A 12,989-nucleotide genomic window follows, 5' to 3' on the forward strand; every position below is an offset into this window, starting at 1 on the left:
TCTCCTCCTCTACCTCCTCCATCTCCTCCAGTCTCTCCTCCTCCATCTCCTCCTCTACCTCCTCCATCTCCTTCAGTCTCTCCTCCTCTACCTCCTCCATCTCCTCCTCTACCTCCTCCATCTCCTCCAGTCTCTCCTCCTCCATCTCCTCCTCTACCTCCTCCATCTCCTCCAGTCTCTCCTCCTCTACCTCCTCCATCTCCTCCAGCCTCTCCTCCTCCATCTCCTCCAGTCTCTCCTCCTCTACCTCCTCCATCTCCTCCAGCCTCTCTTGCTCTACTTCCTCCTGTATCTTCTTCTGGATTTCTATTATCTGTCACCTGACAAAAATATATTGATGGATGACATATGAACAGTGGGACAATTTGGGATGCAACAATCATTGATTTTAATGGTATAGTCTGAATAAAAAACTCAGTTTCTCAATTATTATGTCTAATTTATTCACAAACAATATGGATGTATAAAATCACATTTGTAATCCAAGGTTTTATTTTATTTTTCTCACAAACTTTCATTGTTAGTGTTTTAAACAGTGGCTTCCTTTCAAAACACAAATACATGAGAAAAAAATCAAAAAGTGTATCTCTTTGGCTTTAAATATACACTTTTTTAAAATCTCTGTGTTGTTGAGGCTCTACAGTAATAATAATAATAATAATAATAATAATAATAATAATAACAATAATAATACATTTTGTCAGCTCTTTCAATAAAACTCAAAGACACTTTACAAGAATAAAACAATTACATAATATGAACATATAAATTGCAATACATACGTTTATCATAAAGTTAAATAATAGAATATTTAAAAAATACAAGTAATACTATTACGAATAATAATAATAATAATAATAGGAGGGGAGAGAGTCTGAGTTTCTGATGGATGAGGGGAAGGAGTTTGTGGTGTAATGTGTTCCTCTGAGTAACTTACACTTTGACTTCTAAAGAAGTCTCTTATATCCAGTTTTCTGTTTTTTCGAAATCTTGCCACCTGGCTGCGCCTATTTACCAAACACACATACACACGCACTCAGACACACATTCAATGTTAATGTAAAGGAAACCTCTGATATTTAAATCCGTCTAGCTGACGTGACCCAGGCAGAACAAATGCCCAACATGTTAACAACTTACAGCGGCAGATGAACGTGGACTCATGGCCAACTAGCTGAACACCGGTGTGCTCATGTGCTATAGTCCAGGAGCTGTTTACAACCAGCGGGGACGGCCAATCACACCTTAGCAAGAAACGGCAGAGCCAATGAGCTTGTGGGCCAGTGGGCGGTACAAAGGGAAACAGGCTTCAGCTTGAGCAGCCGTTTTCCGCTTGGTCCTAGTGCTCAACCTGTCTCCATTTAATATAGCGTAACATTGTTTTTGGATGGTAAAAACTGCAGGGGACCAAAACTGCCTTTTTAAAAAGTGCAGGGGACATGTCCCCCCTGCCCCTACTATGTAAGTCAGAGTTCACTTAAAAGACAAGGATGCTTTATTTTTTATGACAATGGAAATGACAACTGTCAGACAATTTTATATTAAGTTTAATTGTATTGTATGGAAAATATTATATCCATAAATGTAAATGGACTCAAAAGACACCAGCGATACAACAATTCACAGTGGAAACTGAATATAACATGAACTCACTACATGAATTGATCAACAAAAGAGTGAAAAAAAAACCTCTGGACACTTCAGAATCCCTAAATATTTAGTTTAAATTCTGGATACCCCAAATCAGCGTTTCCGCTAGACTTTTTTGTCCCTGGTCAAAATGACCAGCAGTCCTCAAGAATTCCAGCCATTTAGAACAACTACTGGACATTTGCTTTAACATTATTTTGCTGCATTAACAGCAGCAAAACGCATAAATCTGATATTCTGTGATACATTGATACACAAGTCTGCGCTAAACGGGAGAGAGGACACGTTTTTATTTCCAGACCTGACCCAAAACCGAGACAGTAGAAACCAAGCCAACAGTAAACCTGACTAATTATTACCCCATTATTAAAAACTAGTAGACACGTGATTAGACACTAAAAACGACTGCACAAAGACTTTCTCTTATTTTTTTGTGCAAGTGGGTTAAAGTCTCAAAATAAAGGCTGCGCGCTTTTCCTGACACACGCAGTCAGTTACACAATATACGCCCACATTAAACTTATAAACAACAGTTAGCGTCACATTAGCACCGTTAGCCTGTTAGCTCATTGGCCGCTAAGTTCTTTGTAGCTTACATCAGCAAAATACCATCCTCCACCGACAACAACGAAGTATCCAAACACATAACAAAAGTGCTCTCTTAAGTGGACGCTGCTTTACAACTTTACATTTCAAATAAAAAATGAGTCTTACCGTCAGTTGCTAATATCAGTCCTCATGATGATATAACTGTAACCTCCAATAAAGCAGTAAATCCAACCATCCTGGTTTATTTGGACTGGTCCCGAAAAGATAAAAACTCCACAGCAGATCCGGTCCAGTCCTCCTCTCATTAACGGCTTATCCAAGACTACTTCTGCTAATTAACCGGCGTAGGCCTCTCTCTCTCTCTGCTGCTGCATCGGTGTTTCAGATGCTCAGTTGTCCCTTTGTTTCAGCCTCTCCATTACTCGCAGCGATGACACTCAAAATCCCTCCATAGTGATATTGATGATATTAAGCCTTTGGTTAACCAGGAAAACCTCACTTAGATTAAAATTCTGCTTTATGCGAAAGCTCTGGTCAAACTTTCCCCACAGAGCATAGACTGTTGCAGAGTCTCCAGCAGTAATGAGCAGATGCAGTAGAGAGATAGATTCGCTTTGACGTCGTTGTGCATACATAATTAGCCATGTGCTTGCCGTCTGAGGAGATAAACAACCCCAGCACCGCAGGACAGTAGATGTAGTTAGATTAGGCAACTCTTAGTTTATATTAACGCATTCTCGCAACATATCTTCTAGGTTACACAAAATATAATATATAAGTATTCAGTATTTACTTATCTGGTCTTTTGCATGTTTTCTGCCGGACGTTTTGACCGGTTATATTTTTATCTGCCGGACTTCCGCCCTTTTTACCGGCTGATGACTGGTAATTACGGGCTAATGGAAACTCAGGCCCAAATATGGATGGGCAAATGGACAAGAAGCCGAATACAGGGATCTGATAAGTGCCTTCAGTGACTGGAGTCACAAAAACTGCCTCCTACTCAACACCTCAAAGACAAAAGAAATGATCAGAGATTTCCACAGATCCAAACCCCCTCTTCAGCCAGTGAACGCTTGTGGCGTGGACATGGAGGTGGTGACATCGTATAAATATTTAGGTGTACACCTGGATAATAAGTTGGACTGGTCTAAAAACAGAGACTTCATCTACAAAAAGGGGCAGAGCCGCCTCTTTTGCCTGAGAAGACTCCGATCAATAGACATCTGCAGTAAGATGCTTTATACCATCAGCAATAAGACTCTATAATTCTACTATAAACAGATGAGACTCCTGACAAATGAATTTCCCTTCGGGGATGAATAAAGTTATTATTGTGTTGTATTGTATCTACATGTACAAATATATGTAGTGTATATTATTGTATAAACACGAGTGAAACCCATGTAATGGAATATCTGTATGTGTTTAAAAATGAATAAGTAAATAAATAAAAATGGAGTGGAGAAATATCACTGTTTCTGATCATCCAAAGGTAGTCAACAAACATTTTTAGTCAGAGTTTTAGTCCACAAAATGAACTCTGAAATCTTGAGTTCTTTACTGTGATGTGACGTCAGCAGCAGACCAACTATTTCTACATCATTTTAAATGTTGTAACTCTCTCTGAGGTTTTATTCTCTGAGGGACCCTTTGGGCCACCGTACTCAGCCAGTGTTAACTCCAGCTCTATTAAACAGATCTGTAGGATATATTAACATTAAAAATCATTCCTGATCTCCAGATTCTGCTTCATGAAAAAAATCAGACTGATTTCTGTGTTCCTGCTTTGAGAAAGCTCCGCCTCCTCACCCTGTTTAATCTCACTGCAGACAGAGAAAAGCAAACAGGCCGTTACTTTGACCTGAGAGAGCACCTGACCAAAACCAGCACCACTTCCACTGAGAGAGGACTGCAGGAGGGAGTACTGGTTCTACTGGGACACTGGGAATACTTCCACTTTAACCAGGTACTGAATCCACCAACTGAAGCAGACTTTAAAAGAACTCAGAACCAAAGAGAAAGGAACTTTCAGGGACAGGGAGTGGCTTCCTGTTTGTCTGCAGCGTCTCCAGCTTCATTCCAGACAAAATGGCGTCCAAGTTAGAGGAGGATCTGAGCTGTCCGGTCTGTCTGGACATCTTTAAAGATCCCGTGATCCTGTCCTGCAGCCACAGCTTCTGTAGAGAGTGTGTGGAGAAGAGCTGGAAGGAGAAGGAGGACAAGGAGTGTCCCATCTGTAAGAGGAGACACTCAAAGGGATTATTACCTCCTAACTTTGCTTTAAAGAATCTGTGTGAGACTTTTCTGCTGGAGAGAGAACAGAGAGCTTCAGAGGATCTCTGCAGTCTGCATCAGGAGACGCTCAAACTCTTCTGTCTGGACCATCAGGAGCCGGTGTGTGTTGTCTGCAGAGATTCAGAAAAACACGCCAAACACACGATCAGACCCACTGATGAAGCTGTTCAACAACACAAGAAGAACCTTGAGAAAACTCTGCAGCCTTTAAAGAAGAAGTTAGAGGCTCTTAAAGATGTTAAAATGAAGTTTGATCAAACAGAAGCTCACATGGTGGTCCAGGCCCGACACACAGAGAAGCAGATTAAGGAGCAGTTCAAGAAGCTTCATCAGTTTCTAGCAGAGGAAGAGGAGGCCAGGCTGCGTGCACTGAGGGAGGAAGAGGAGCAGAAGAGGAAGAGGATGAAGGAGCAGATGGAGGCTCTGAGAGCACAGATAGCAGATCTTTCACAGACAGTCAGAGCCACAGAGGACCAGCTGACGGCCCAAGACATCTCCTTCCTGAGAAACTACAAGGCTGCAGTGGAGAGAGTCCAGCAGCGCCCCCTGCTGGAGGAGCCACAGCTGCCCTCAGGAGCTCTGATAGACCAGGCCAAACACCTGGGCAACCTGGCCTTCAAGATCTGGACCAAGATGAAGGACATGGTCTCCTACACACCCGTCATTCTAGACCCAAACACTGCTGGATTAAAACTCATCCTGTCTGATGATCTGACCACTGTGAGAGATGGAGGAGAGAGACAGCAGCTTCCTGATAATCCAGAGAGGATTGGTGGTATCTTGACTATTTACTATTCTGTCCTGGGTTCTGAGGGCTTTAACTCAGGGACTCACAGCTGGGACGTTGAGGTCAGAGACTGTGATCTCTGGTTCCTGGGAGTGTTACCAGAGTCTGCTGAGAGGAAGGGAAACACATTGTGTAAAATGTGGGCAGTAGAGTTCTCTGATGGTAAATACAGAACATTCTCACCATCACATCCAGACACTGTTCTCTCAATGCAGACAGAACCAAAGAGGATCCGAGTGAATCTGGACTGTAACAGAGGAGAGCTGTCGTTCTCTGATCCTGATACTAACACACTCATACACTCCTTCACACACACTTTCACTGACAGGATGCTTCCAGTCTTTAGTAATTTTTGTCGCTCCCCACTGCAGATTCTCCCAGAGAAGATCTCTGTGAGCGTGGAACCAAACTAAACAAACATGATGTTATGATGGCATTTGATCCAGTCACTTCTGATATTTGACTACAGAAACTTTCCTTTCAGGGTTTACAGTCAACAAATCTATGATGGATCTATGATGGACATGTTTACTAAGCCACAAACAGAAAAGCTCACAATTGCTGTGTTGTAATTGTAGGCTGTTAGATTTCATGCTGCTCATTTTTTACAAGAAGTTTGTGGCAAATTCATGACACTTGTTTGAAGAGAAGAAGTCAGTGGGGGTTGATCTGGGGGGATTGATCCATTGATCACCTGTAGAGAACAGGTAGCGGCTATTATTGGACTTTTCATGGATGATTTCTGAGACGTGCTGCTGTCTCAGTACTTTCATTTCTTTATTGTAGCTGCTAAGTGTATGTTTGGAGACTTCTGAATGGATCTGAACTTTGTTCTTTGGCCGTTGATGTTCAGCCTTTCTCTGAGATCTTTTTAGCATCCTCAGCCTTTCCCCATTTCTCCAAGGAGCCTTTGGTGTTTGCTTCATTTGTTGAGAGAATCCACATTCTGCTGTTATTAAATGACTTTCCTGAAGCTGAAATAACAGTACCATGGCTTAATGCTCCTTTATTGAGGCTTGTTAAACATTTATCCTAAGGTGATATAACAAAGTATGACATGTCTGAAATCTGCCCTAGCAACAGGCGGATTTACTTTTGTGTGTGGGTTTCAGTTTTTTGATTTGTTTCGTTTTGTTTTGTTTTGTTTTTTCTCTCCTACATAATGGAGACAAGTGGAGGTGAAACCACAGGAGACCTTTTGGATTCATTGACTCTTTTTCATTAATGTCATCATTTAAATTTTTATAAAATCCATTTTTTCTTTGCTGTTGATGCCTGTACTCCTCAATGAAATTTGCTGAGTTTAATCAACTCAGGTTTGATTTTTGAATTTCTGGAGTATTTTTGGAACATATTTTTGTTGAAGGTTTGTCAAAATAAAAAGGTTTTTAAACACCAATTTTAGTTCTTGGTTTGATTTTGTCAAAACTTCTGGATTAACCTTACACGCCTTTGAGGATTTCATTTTTTTTTTCTGTTTTTTGTGGAATTATTTAGGATGTAAATTCTCCCAGTTTTTCTTCCGCCCCTGTAGGTGAGTCTCAAGAGTTGACCCGGCTTCTCTCTCAGAATCCAGCAGGCTCATTCTTACACACACAAGGGAGGGGCTGAGAGATGTAGAGTTATGTTGAAGCTCAGAGTTCTCTCAGCCTGCTAGGTGCAGGAAACCACAAGCCCTAACACTACAGCATGTACGAGTGAGTAAGAAGCTGCAGATTGAAGCCAGACAGGATTAAAACAGTCCTTGTAACTTTTCAATACTCAGTATTTTATCCAGGATCTCATCACATGGAGCTCAACATGTGTGGCATGAAGATAGTATGAAGGACTTGGTGTCACAGGGACAAATAGAGATTCCAGAGCATCTATAGAGTGAAGACTGTCTCCATGTTAAACTGCAAGAACTCACCATGAGTCTAGAAGGTCTTTATAACCAAGCAGAGTTAAGCTGGGGCAGGAGAAAAAGGTTTCTCTTGTTAAAGGGCAAGAGTTTGCTTCAGGAGGCGAGGTGTCTCGTAGCCCAACCAGTAAAGTCAAACTGAGGTGGAATACTGAAATCAGCCAGAATAAATGTAAAAGACCAATAATCTCAGATGAGCGTTCATAAAGGTTGTTCACTGGTAGCGGTGTTTTTGACAAGCAGCTTTACATTTTTCTGCCCTATTTAATGTTTTGGACCCTAGTACTTCTACACAAAGTTTAAAGTTAACTTTACAGGGTCTCCAAGAAGGACTCACTGGTTGTAGGGTGTACATTTTTTGAATCATTTCATTTCATATAAAGCCTCTGTGTTTTTGTCACTATTTTGCAATGCAGGAAACGTAACTGTTAACTAAAAGCTGCATCTGTTCTGCTGTATAGCCTAGCTTCCTGGCCAGTACAACCATGGAGTCCTTCTTAAAGGAGCAATGCTCACTAAAATCACTGCAGGCTAATGCCACTACTACTGCTACTTCATACAGCCCAACTTCAAAAACACTGAAATGTCCCTTTAAAGGTTCCCTCTTTAAGTGGAATGGTAAAAGTTGACGTATTTTGTCTTACATAAAGAGTTGTGAGTCTCCACCTGTTGCACATAAATGTTACTAAGAGGAAGGAAATAATGGAGAGTGACTGTCTTTATTCTCTGGTCATCAGTCCTCAGGATGTGAGCTGTCTCCTGTCCCTGATCTCCCTCCTGCCTGTAGTCACCTTTGAGGTTTTTCTCCACAGCCGGTCCAGCTCTGGTCTTAGCTCTAGTTAGCAGAGTTAAGTGATCGTCTCATTTACTGTCCCAAAAATATATTTCAAACTCATTCTTTCTAAGGTTAAAGAACAGGTTAAAAGTGTGTTTTTATTGGCGCGCCGGTAGTCGATTGGTTAAGGCGCATACCATATACGCAGGCGACCCGGGTTCGAATCCGGCCCGTGGCACTATGTCCTGCATGTCTCTCCCTGCTCTCTCCCCTGTTTCCGACTCTATCCACAGTCCTATCAAAATAAAGGCAAAAAGGCCAAAAATAAATCTTAAGAAAAAAAGTGTGTTTTTATTGTCTTTAACTATGAAAATGTCACTAATATGAGCCTCCTTTAAACAGATCTGTAGGATATATTAACATTGTAGTGTCAAAATCAGAAATGCCCCCTCACCCTGTTTGACCTCAGACCAACCAGGAAACAGACTGTGATTAAAAATGTTTCGTAAAACACCTGAGGTAAGCCCCGCCTCCTCACCTGTGAAAAAGCAGACAAACAGGCTGGTACTCTGCCCTGAAGAGGCTTGTAGGAATACATACTTGATTCTTTTCCAGCTATCCATCCACTCATGTAAACTTATCAATGTTTAAACAGGCTAACAAGAATTAGACTGTGGCTCCTCTTTATTTATGAAGTCAAAACTGTTTGAGATTAAATCTGTGGCTCTTCTATGATCTGAAGAATGAAGAGATGGTTAACTCCTCTTACCTCACCTTGAAAGTCCTCAGTTTGGAGTGAAAGTCAAACAAAGAAAATCAAACAAAGTCAAACAAAAAAATAAATATTTTGGTCTGATAAGCATGTTGTTGTACTGATGTTATCTTTAAAACCCAGACAATGGGCCCTCCCCAGTTGTGATTTAGCACCAATATCAACTCATTTCTGACACTTTTCCACCCCTTTTCATTACTTTATTAGGCCATTTCTGTAACATTGTTGCAGCTCTTTACACATTTTTGATGATTTTTGCCACACATGCTGCCACTTTTTAACCCGGATTTGCCACTACTTTTATTATTGCCCCTGTGTGCAACTCTGCAACGTCTTTCTCTACTTTGTCAGGCTATTTTAGCCTTGTTTTTTCACTTGCTACACATTTTTGATACTTGCTGCTTGTTTAACCCAAGTTTTGTCATTTTTAACCCATTTATACCACTTTTCCTGCATGTTTCATCACCTTTGTGCCACTCTTTTATCCATTTTTGCCATTTTTTTCAACACAATATTCCTCTTTTACCAATTCTTGTCTCAATTTAAACCCCCTTTTGCCACTATTCCTTCCAATTGTTGTCCCTTTGTGCCACTCCACCACCTATTTTGACACTGATCACCCATTTTTGCCACTCTCTAACCCTTTTTCACCATTTTATCTGGACATTTTTGAAACATTGCCACCTCAGACAAACCAGGACGCAGACTGTGATTTCAAATGTTTCTGAAAACACCTGAGGCAAGCCCCGCCTCCTCACCTGCCTAGCCTGTTAAAAACCAGACAAACAGGCTGTTACTCTGCACTGAAGAGACGTTCACACTGGCAGAGAGAGCTCTGCACCAAAACCAGCACCACTTCCACTGAGAGAGGACAGCAGGAGGGAGTACTGGGAGTACTGGTTCTACTGGGATACTGGGAATACTTCCACTTCAACCAGGTACTGAATCCACCAACTGAAGCAGACTTTAAAAGAACTCAGAACCAGAGAGAAAGGAACTTTCAGGGACAGGGAGTGGCTTCCTGTTTGTCTGCAGCATCTCCAGCCTCACTCCAGACAAAATGGCGTCCAAGTTAGAGGAGGATCTTAGCTGTCCGGTCTGTCTGGACATCTTTGAAGATCCCGTCATGCTGTCCTGCAGCCACAGCTTCTGTAGAGAGTGTGTGGAGAAGAGCTGGAAGGAGAAGGAGGACAAGGAGTGTCCCATCTGCAAGAGGAGACACTCAAAGGGATCATTACCTCCTAACTTTGCTGTAAAGAATCTGTGTGAGACTTTTCTGCAGGAGAGAAAACGGAGAGCTTCAGAGGATCTCTGCAGTCTGCATCAGGAGACGCTCAAACTCTTCTGTCTGGACCATCAGGAGCCGGTGTGTCTCATCTGCAGAGATTCAAAAAAACACATCAAACACAAGATCAGACCCATTGATGAAGCTGTTCAACAACACAAGAAGAACCTTGAGAAAACTCTGCAGCCCTTAAAGAAGAAGTTAGAGGCTCTTAAAGATGTTAAAATGAAGTTTGATCAAACAGAAGCTCACATGGAGGTCCAGGCCCGACACACAGAGAGGCAGATTAAGGAGCAGTTCAAGAAGCTTCATCACTTTCTAGCAGAGGAAGAGGAGGCCAGGCTGCGTGCACTGAGGGAGGATGAGGAGCAGAAGAGACAGAGGATGAAGGAGCAGATGGAGGCTCTGAGAGCACAGATAGCAGATCTTTCACAGACAGTCAGAGCCACAGAGGACCAGCTGACGGCCCAAGACGTCTCCTTCCTGAAAAACTACAAGGCTGCAGTGGAGAGAGTCCAGCAGCGCCCCCTGCTGGAGGAGCCACAGCTGTCCTCAGGAGCTCTGATAGACCAGGCCAAACACCTGGGCAACCTGGGCTTCAAGATCTGGACCAAGATGAAGTATGTGGTCCCCTACACGCCTGTCATTCTAGACCCAAACACTGCTGGATTAAACCTCATCCTGTCTGATGATCTGACTGCTGTGAGAGATGGAGGAGAGAAACAGCAGCTTCCTGATAATCCAGAGAGGTTTTGCAATTGCTGCTCTGTCCTGGCCTCTGAGGGCTTTAACTCAGGGACTCACAGCTGGGATGTCAAGGTCAGAGGCAATAGACACTGGTACCTGGGAGTGTTACCAGAGTCTGCTAGGAGGAAGAGAGTCATATGGTCTAGAGTTTGGGCAGTAGGGTTCGATGATGGTACATACAGACCATACTCACCATCACATCCAGTCACTGTTCTTTCAGTGCAGACAGAAGCAAAGAGGATCCGAGTGAATCTGGACTGTAACAGAGGAGAGCTGTCGTTCTCTGATCCTGATACTAACACACTCATACACTCCTTCACACACACTTTCACTGACAGGATGCTTCCATTTTTTCATACTTGGTTAAACCCCCCACTGCAGATTCTCCCAGAGAAGATCTCAGTGAGCGTGGAACCAAACTATACAAGCATGATGTTATGATTAGTGTTGTCACGATAACAAAATAATGACCTCGATACGATACCTGCCTAAAGTATCTCGATACCGATACTGAAACGATACCGCAGCAAAATCTTAAACTTCATAAAACTAATGGAAGAATTGATGACAGAACATGGAACTAAATATTTTTAGTTTTTTTTTAATTAACTTAAAATAATATTTTCAACATTTAACTGCCAGTGTTCTCTCAATAAAATAAATATATTTAGGAAGTTAATTTTGCTGGCATCTGTTTGTTTGTCTGTGGGGGGTGGAGATGGATAAATTATTGCAATTTAATATTAAGGTTTTATATGTAGATTCAGCAACTTTAGAGAGAGTCTGCCCTGTGCTCATGTATAATTTTTATGTATAATTTTTGAATACAATTCGACTAAATGGAAAACTAGAAAACGTGTTGAGTACAGCACACAGGTGTATTGATTCATTGGTGTGACAGCTTCTTTAATGCACTGTAGTGCTGTAGTGAGCAGGTTCATAATCCTGCCAGATTTACAGTTAACATTAACATTTATTTATTTTCATACTCTGTGACCCCATTGTTTAGCCTATGCTGTTTATACACTGAATTGAATTGCCACATTCTTAACATGATAAATTAGAGTTTTAAAAAGGTAAAGTATACTTGACTTCAGGTGGCTTATTTCATAGTTAACGTCATTTACACTGTTATATTCATAACCAGGTGTCACCTTATTAAACTACATCATGATTCCATGCAGCTCTGTGGCTGGGGTCTATGTGTGCTCTACTCAGCTCATCTACTAACGATATAGATTAAGCCATCTCTCCAGGAGAACGCCATTATGCGATTGTACAATTCAAGAAATAAAGCAATTTTCGGGGATAAAGCGAAGGTCCCATATTTTGAAACATGCAGTGGCTGATGGAGGACGTGGAAACGCCTCGCACTTAGAGAAGGCAACTGTGAAAATATGTTTAAAAAACCAAAGTACATTGTATTGTTTTGAAAAAGCCACTGCTGCATAATCAAATATTTTTGTCCGCCGGTCCGTGAGAGCACTTCTCTCAGCCATGTCTATCCGTGTAAAGCATAACTAACTTCACAGACACACTGGGAGCGAGAGAAGGCTTCACTGCTAGAGAAAGAGAGAGAAGCCCGAGCGTGCTGTGGCTGCAGACCAGACACACACAGTGTGCAGCCTCTAGCCACTCTGATTAAAACACTGTCAGTCATAAAATGTCTATACTGAAAACACATAGTATCTTTGTTTTTTTAACGGCGTGGTATCATGCTACTTTTCTAGTATCGGTATACCGTGCAACCCCAGTTATGATGGCATTTGATCCAGTCACTTCTGATATTTGACTACAGAAACTTTCCTTTCAGGGTTTACAGTCAACAAATCTATGATGGATCTATGATGGACATGTTTACTAAGCCACAAACAGAAAAGCTCACAATTGCTGTGTTGTAATTGTAGGCTGTTAGATTTCATGCTGCTCATTTTTTACAAGAAGTTTGTGGCAAATTCATGACACTTGTTTGAAGAGAAGAAGTCAGTGGGGGTTGATCTGGGGGGATTGATCCATTGATCACCTGTAGAGAACAGGTAGCGGCTATTATTTGACTTTTCATGGATGATTTCTGAGATGTGCTGCTGTCTCAGTACTTTCATTTCTTTATTTGAGCTGATCGAGTTGAAACCACAAGAGACCTTTTGGTGAACTTCTAAGCACAGCAAGGAGGTTTTTGCTTTGGGTGAACTTCTTTGACCTCGGCAGGTGACCTTTTGGATGAAC

The 12,989-nt window shown here is 41.7% G+C and overlaps 2 protein-coding genes across 2 annotated transcripts; both read left to right on the forward strand.

Moving 5' to 3' along the window:
• Positions 1–4,290: 4,290 nt before the first annotated feature.
• LOC121525219 (nuclear factor 7, brain-like) lies at positions 4,291–5,697 on the forward strand. Its single transcript, XM_041811087.1, has one exon. It carries the CDS (start codon positions 4,291–4,293, stop codon positions 5,695–5,697), a length of 1,407 nt encoding a protein of 468 aa, XP_041667021.1.
• A 4,094-nt stretch (positions 5,698–9,791) lies between these two features.
• Positions 9,792–11,204, forward strand: LOC121525220 (nuclear factor 7, brain-like). The gene is made up of 2 exons (XM_041811088.1): positions 9,792–10,935; positions 10,993–11,204. Exons 1-2 carry the CDS (start codon positions 9,792–9,794, stop codon positions 11,202–11,204), a joined length of 1,356 nt encoding a protein of 451 aa, XP_041667022.1.
• Positions 11,205–12,989: the final 1,785 nt, after the last annotated feature.

The sequence above is a fragment of the Cheilinus undulatus genome, linkage group 17, assembly GCF_018320785.1.
Source record: "Cheilinus undulatus linkage group 17, ASM1832078v1, whole genome shotgun sequence".
Taxonomy (NCBI): Eukaryota; Metazoa; Chordata; class Actinopteri; order Labriformes; family Labridae; genus Cheilinus; species Cheilinus undulatus.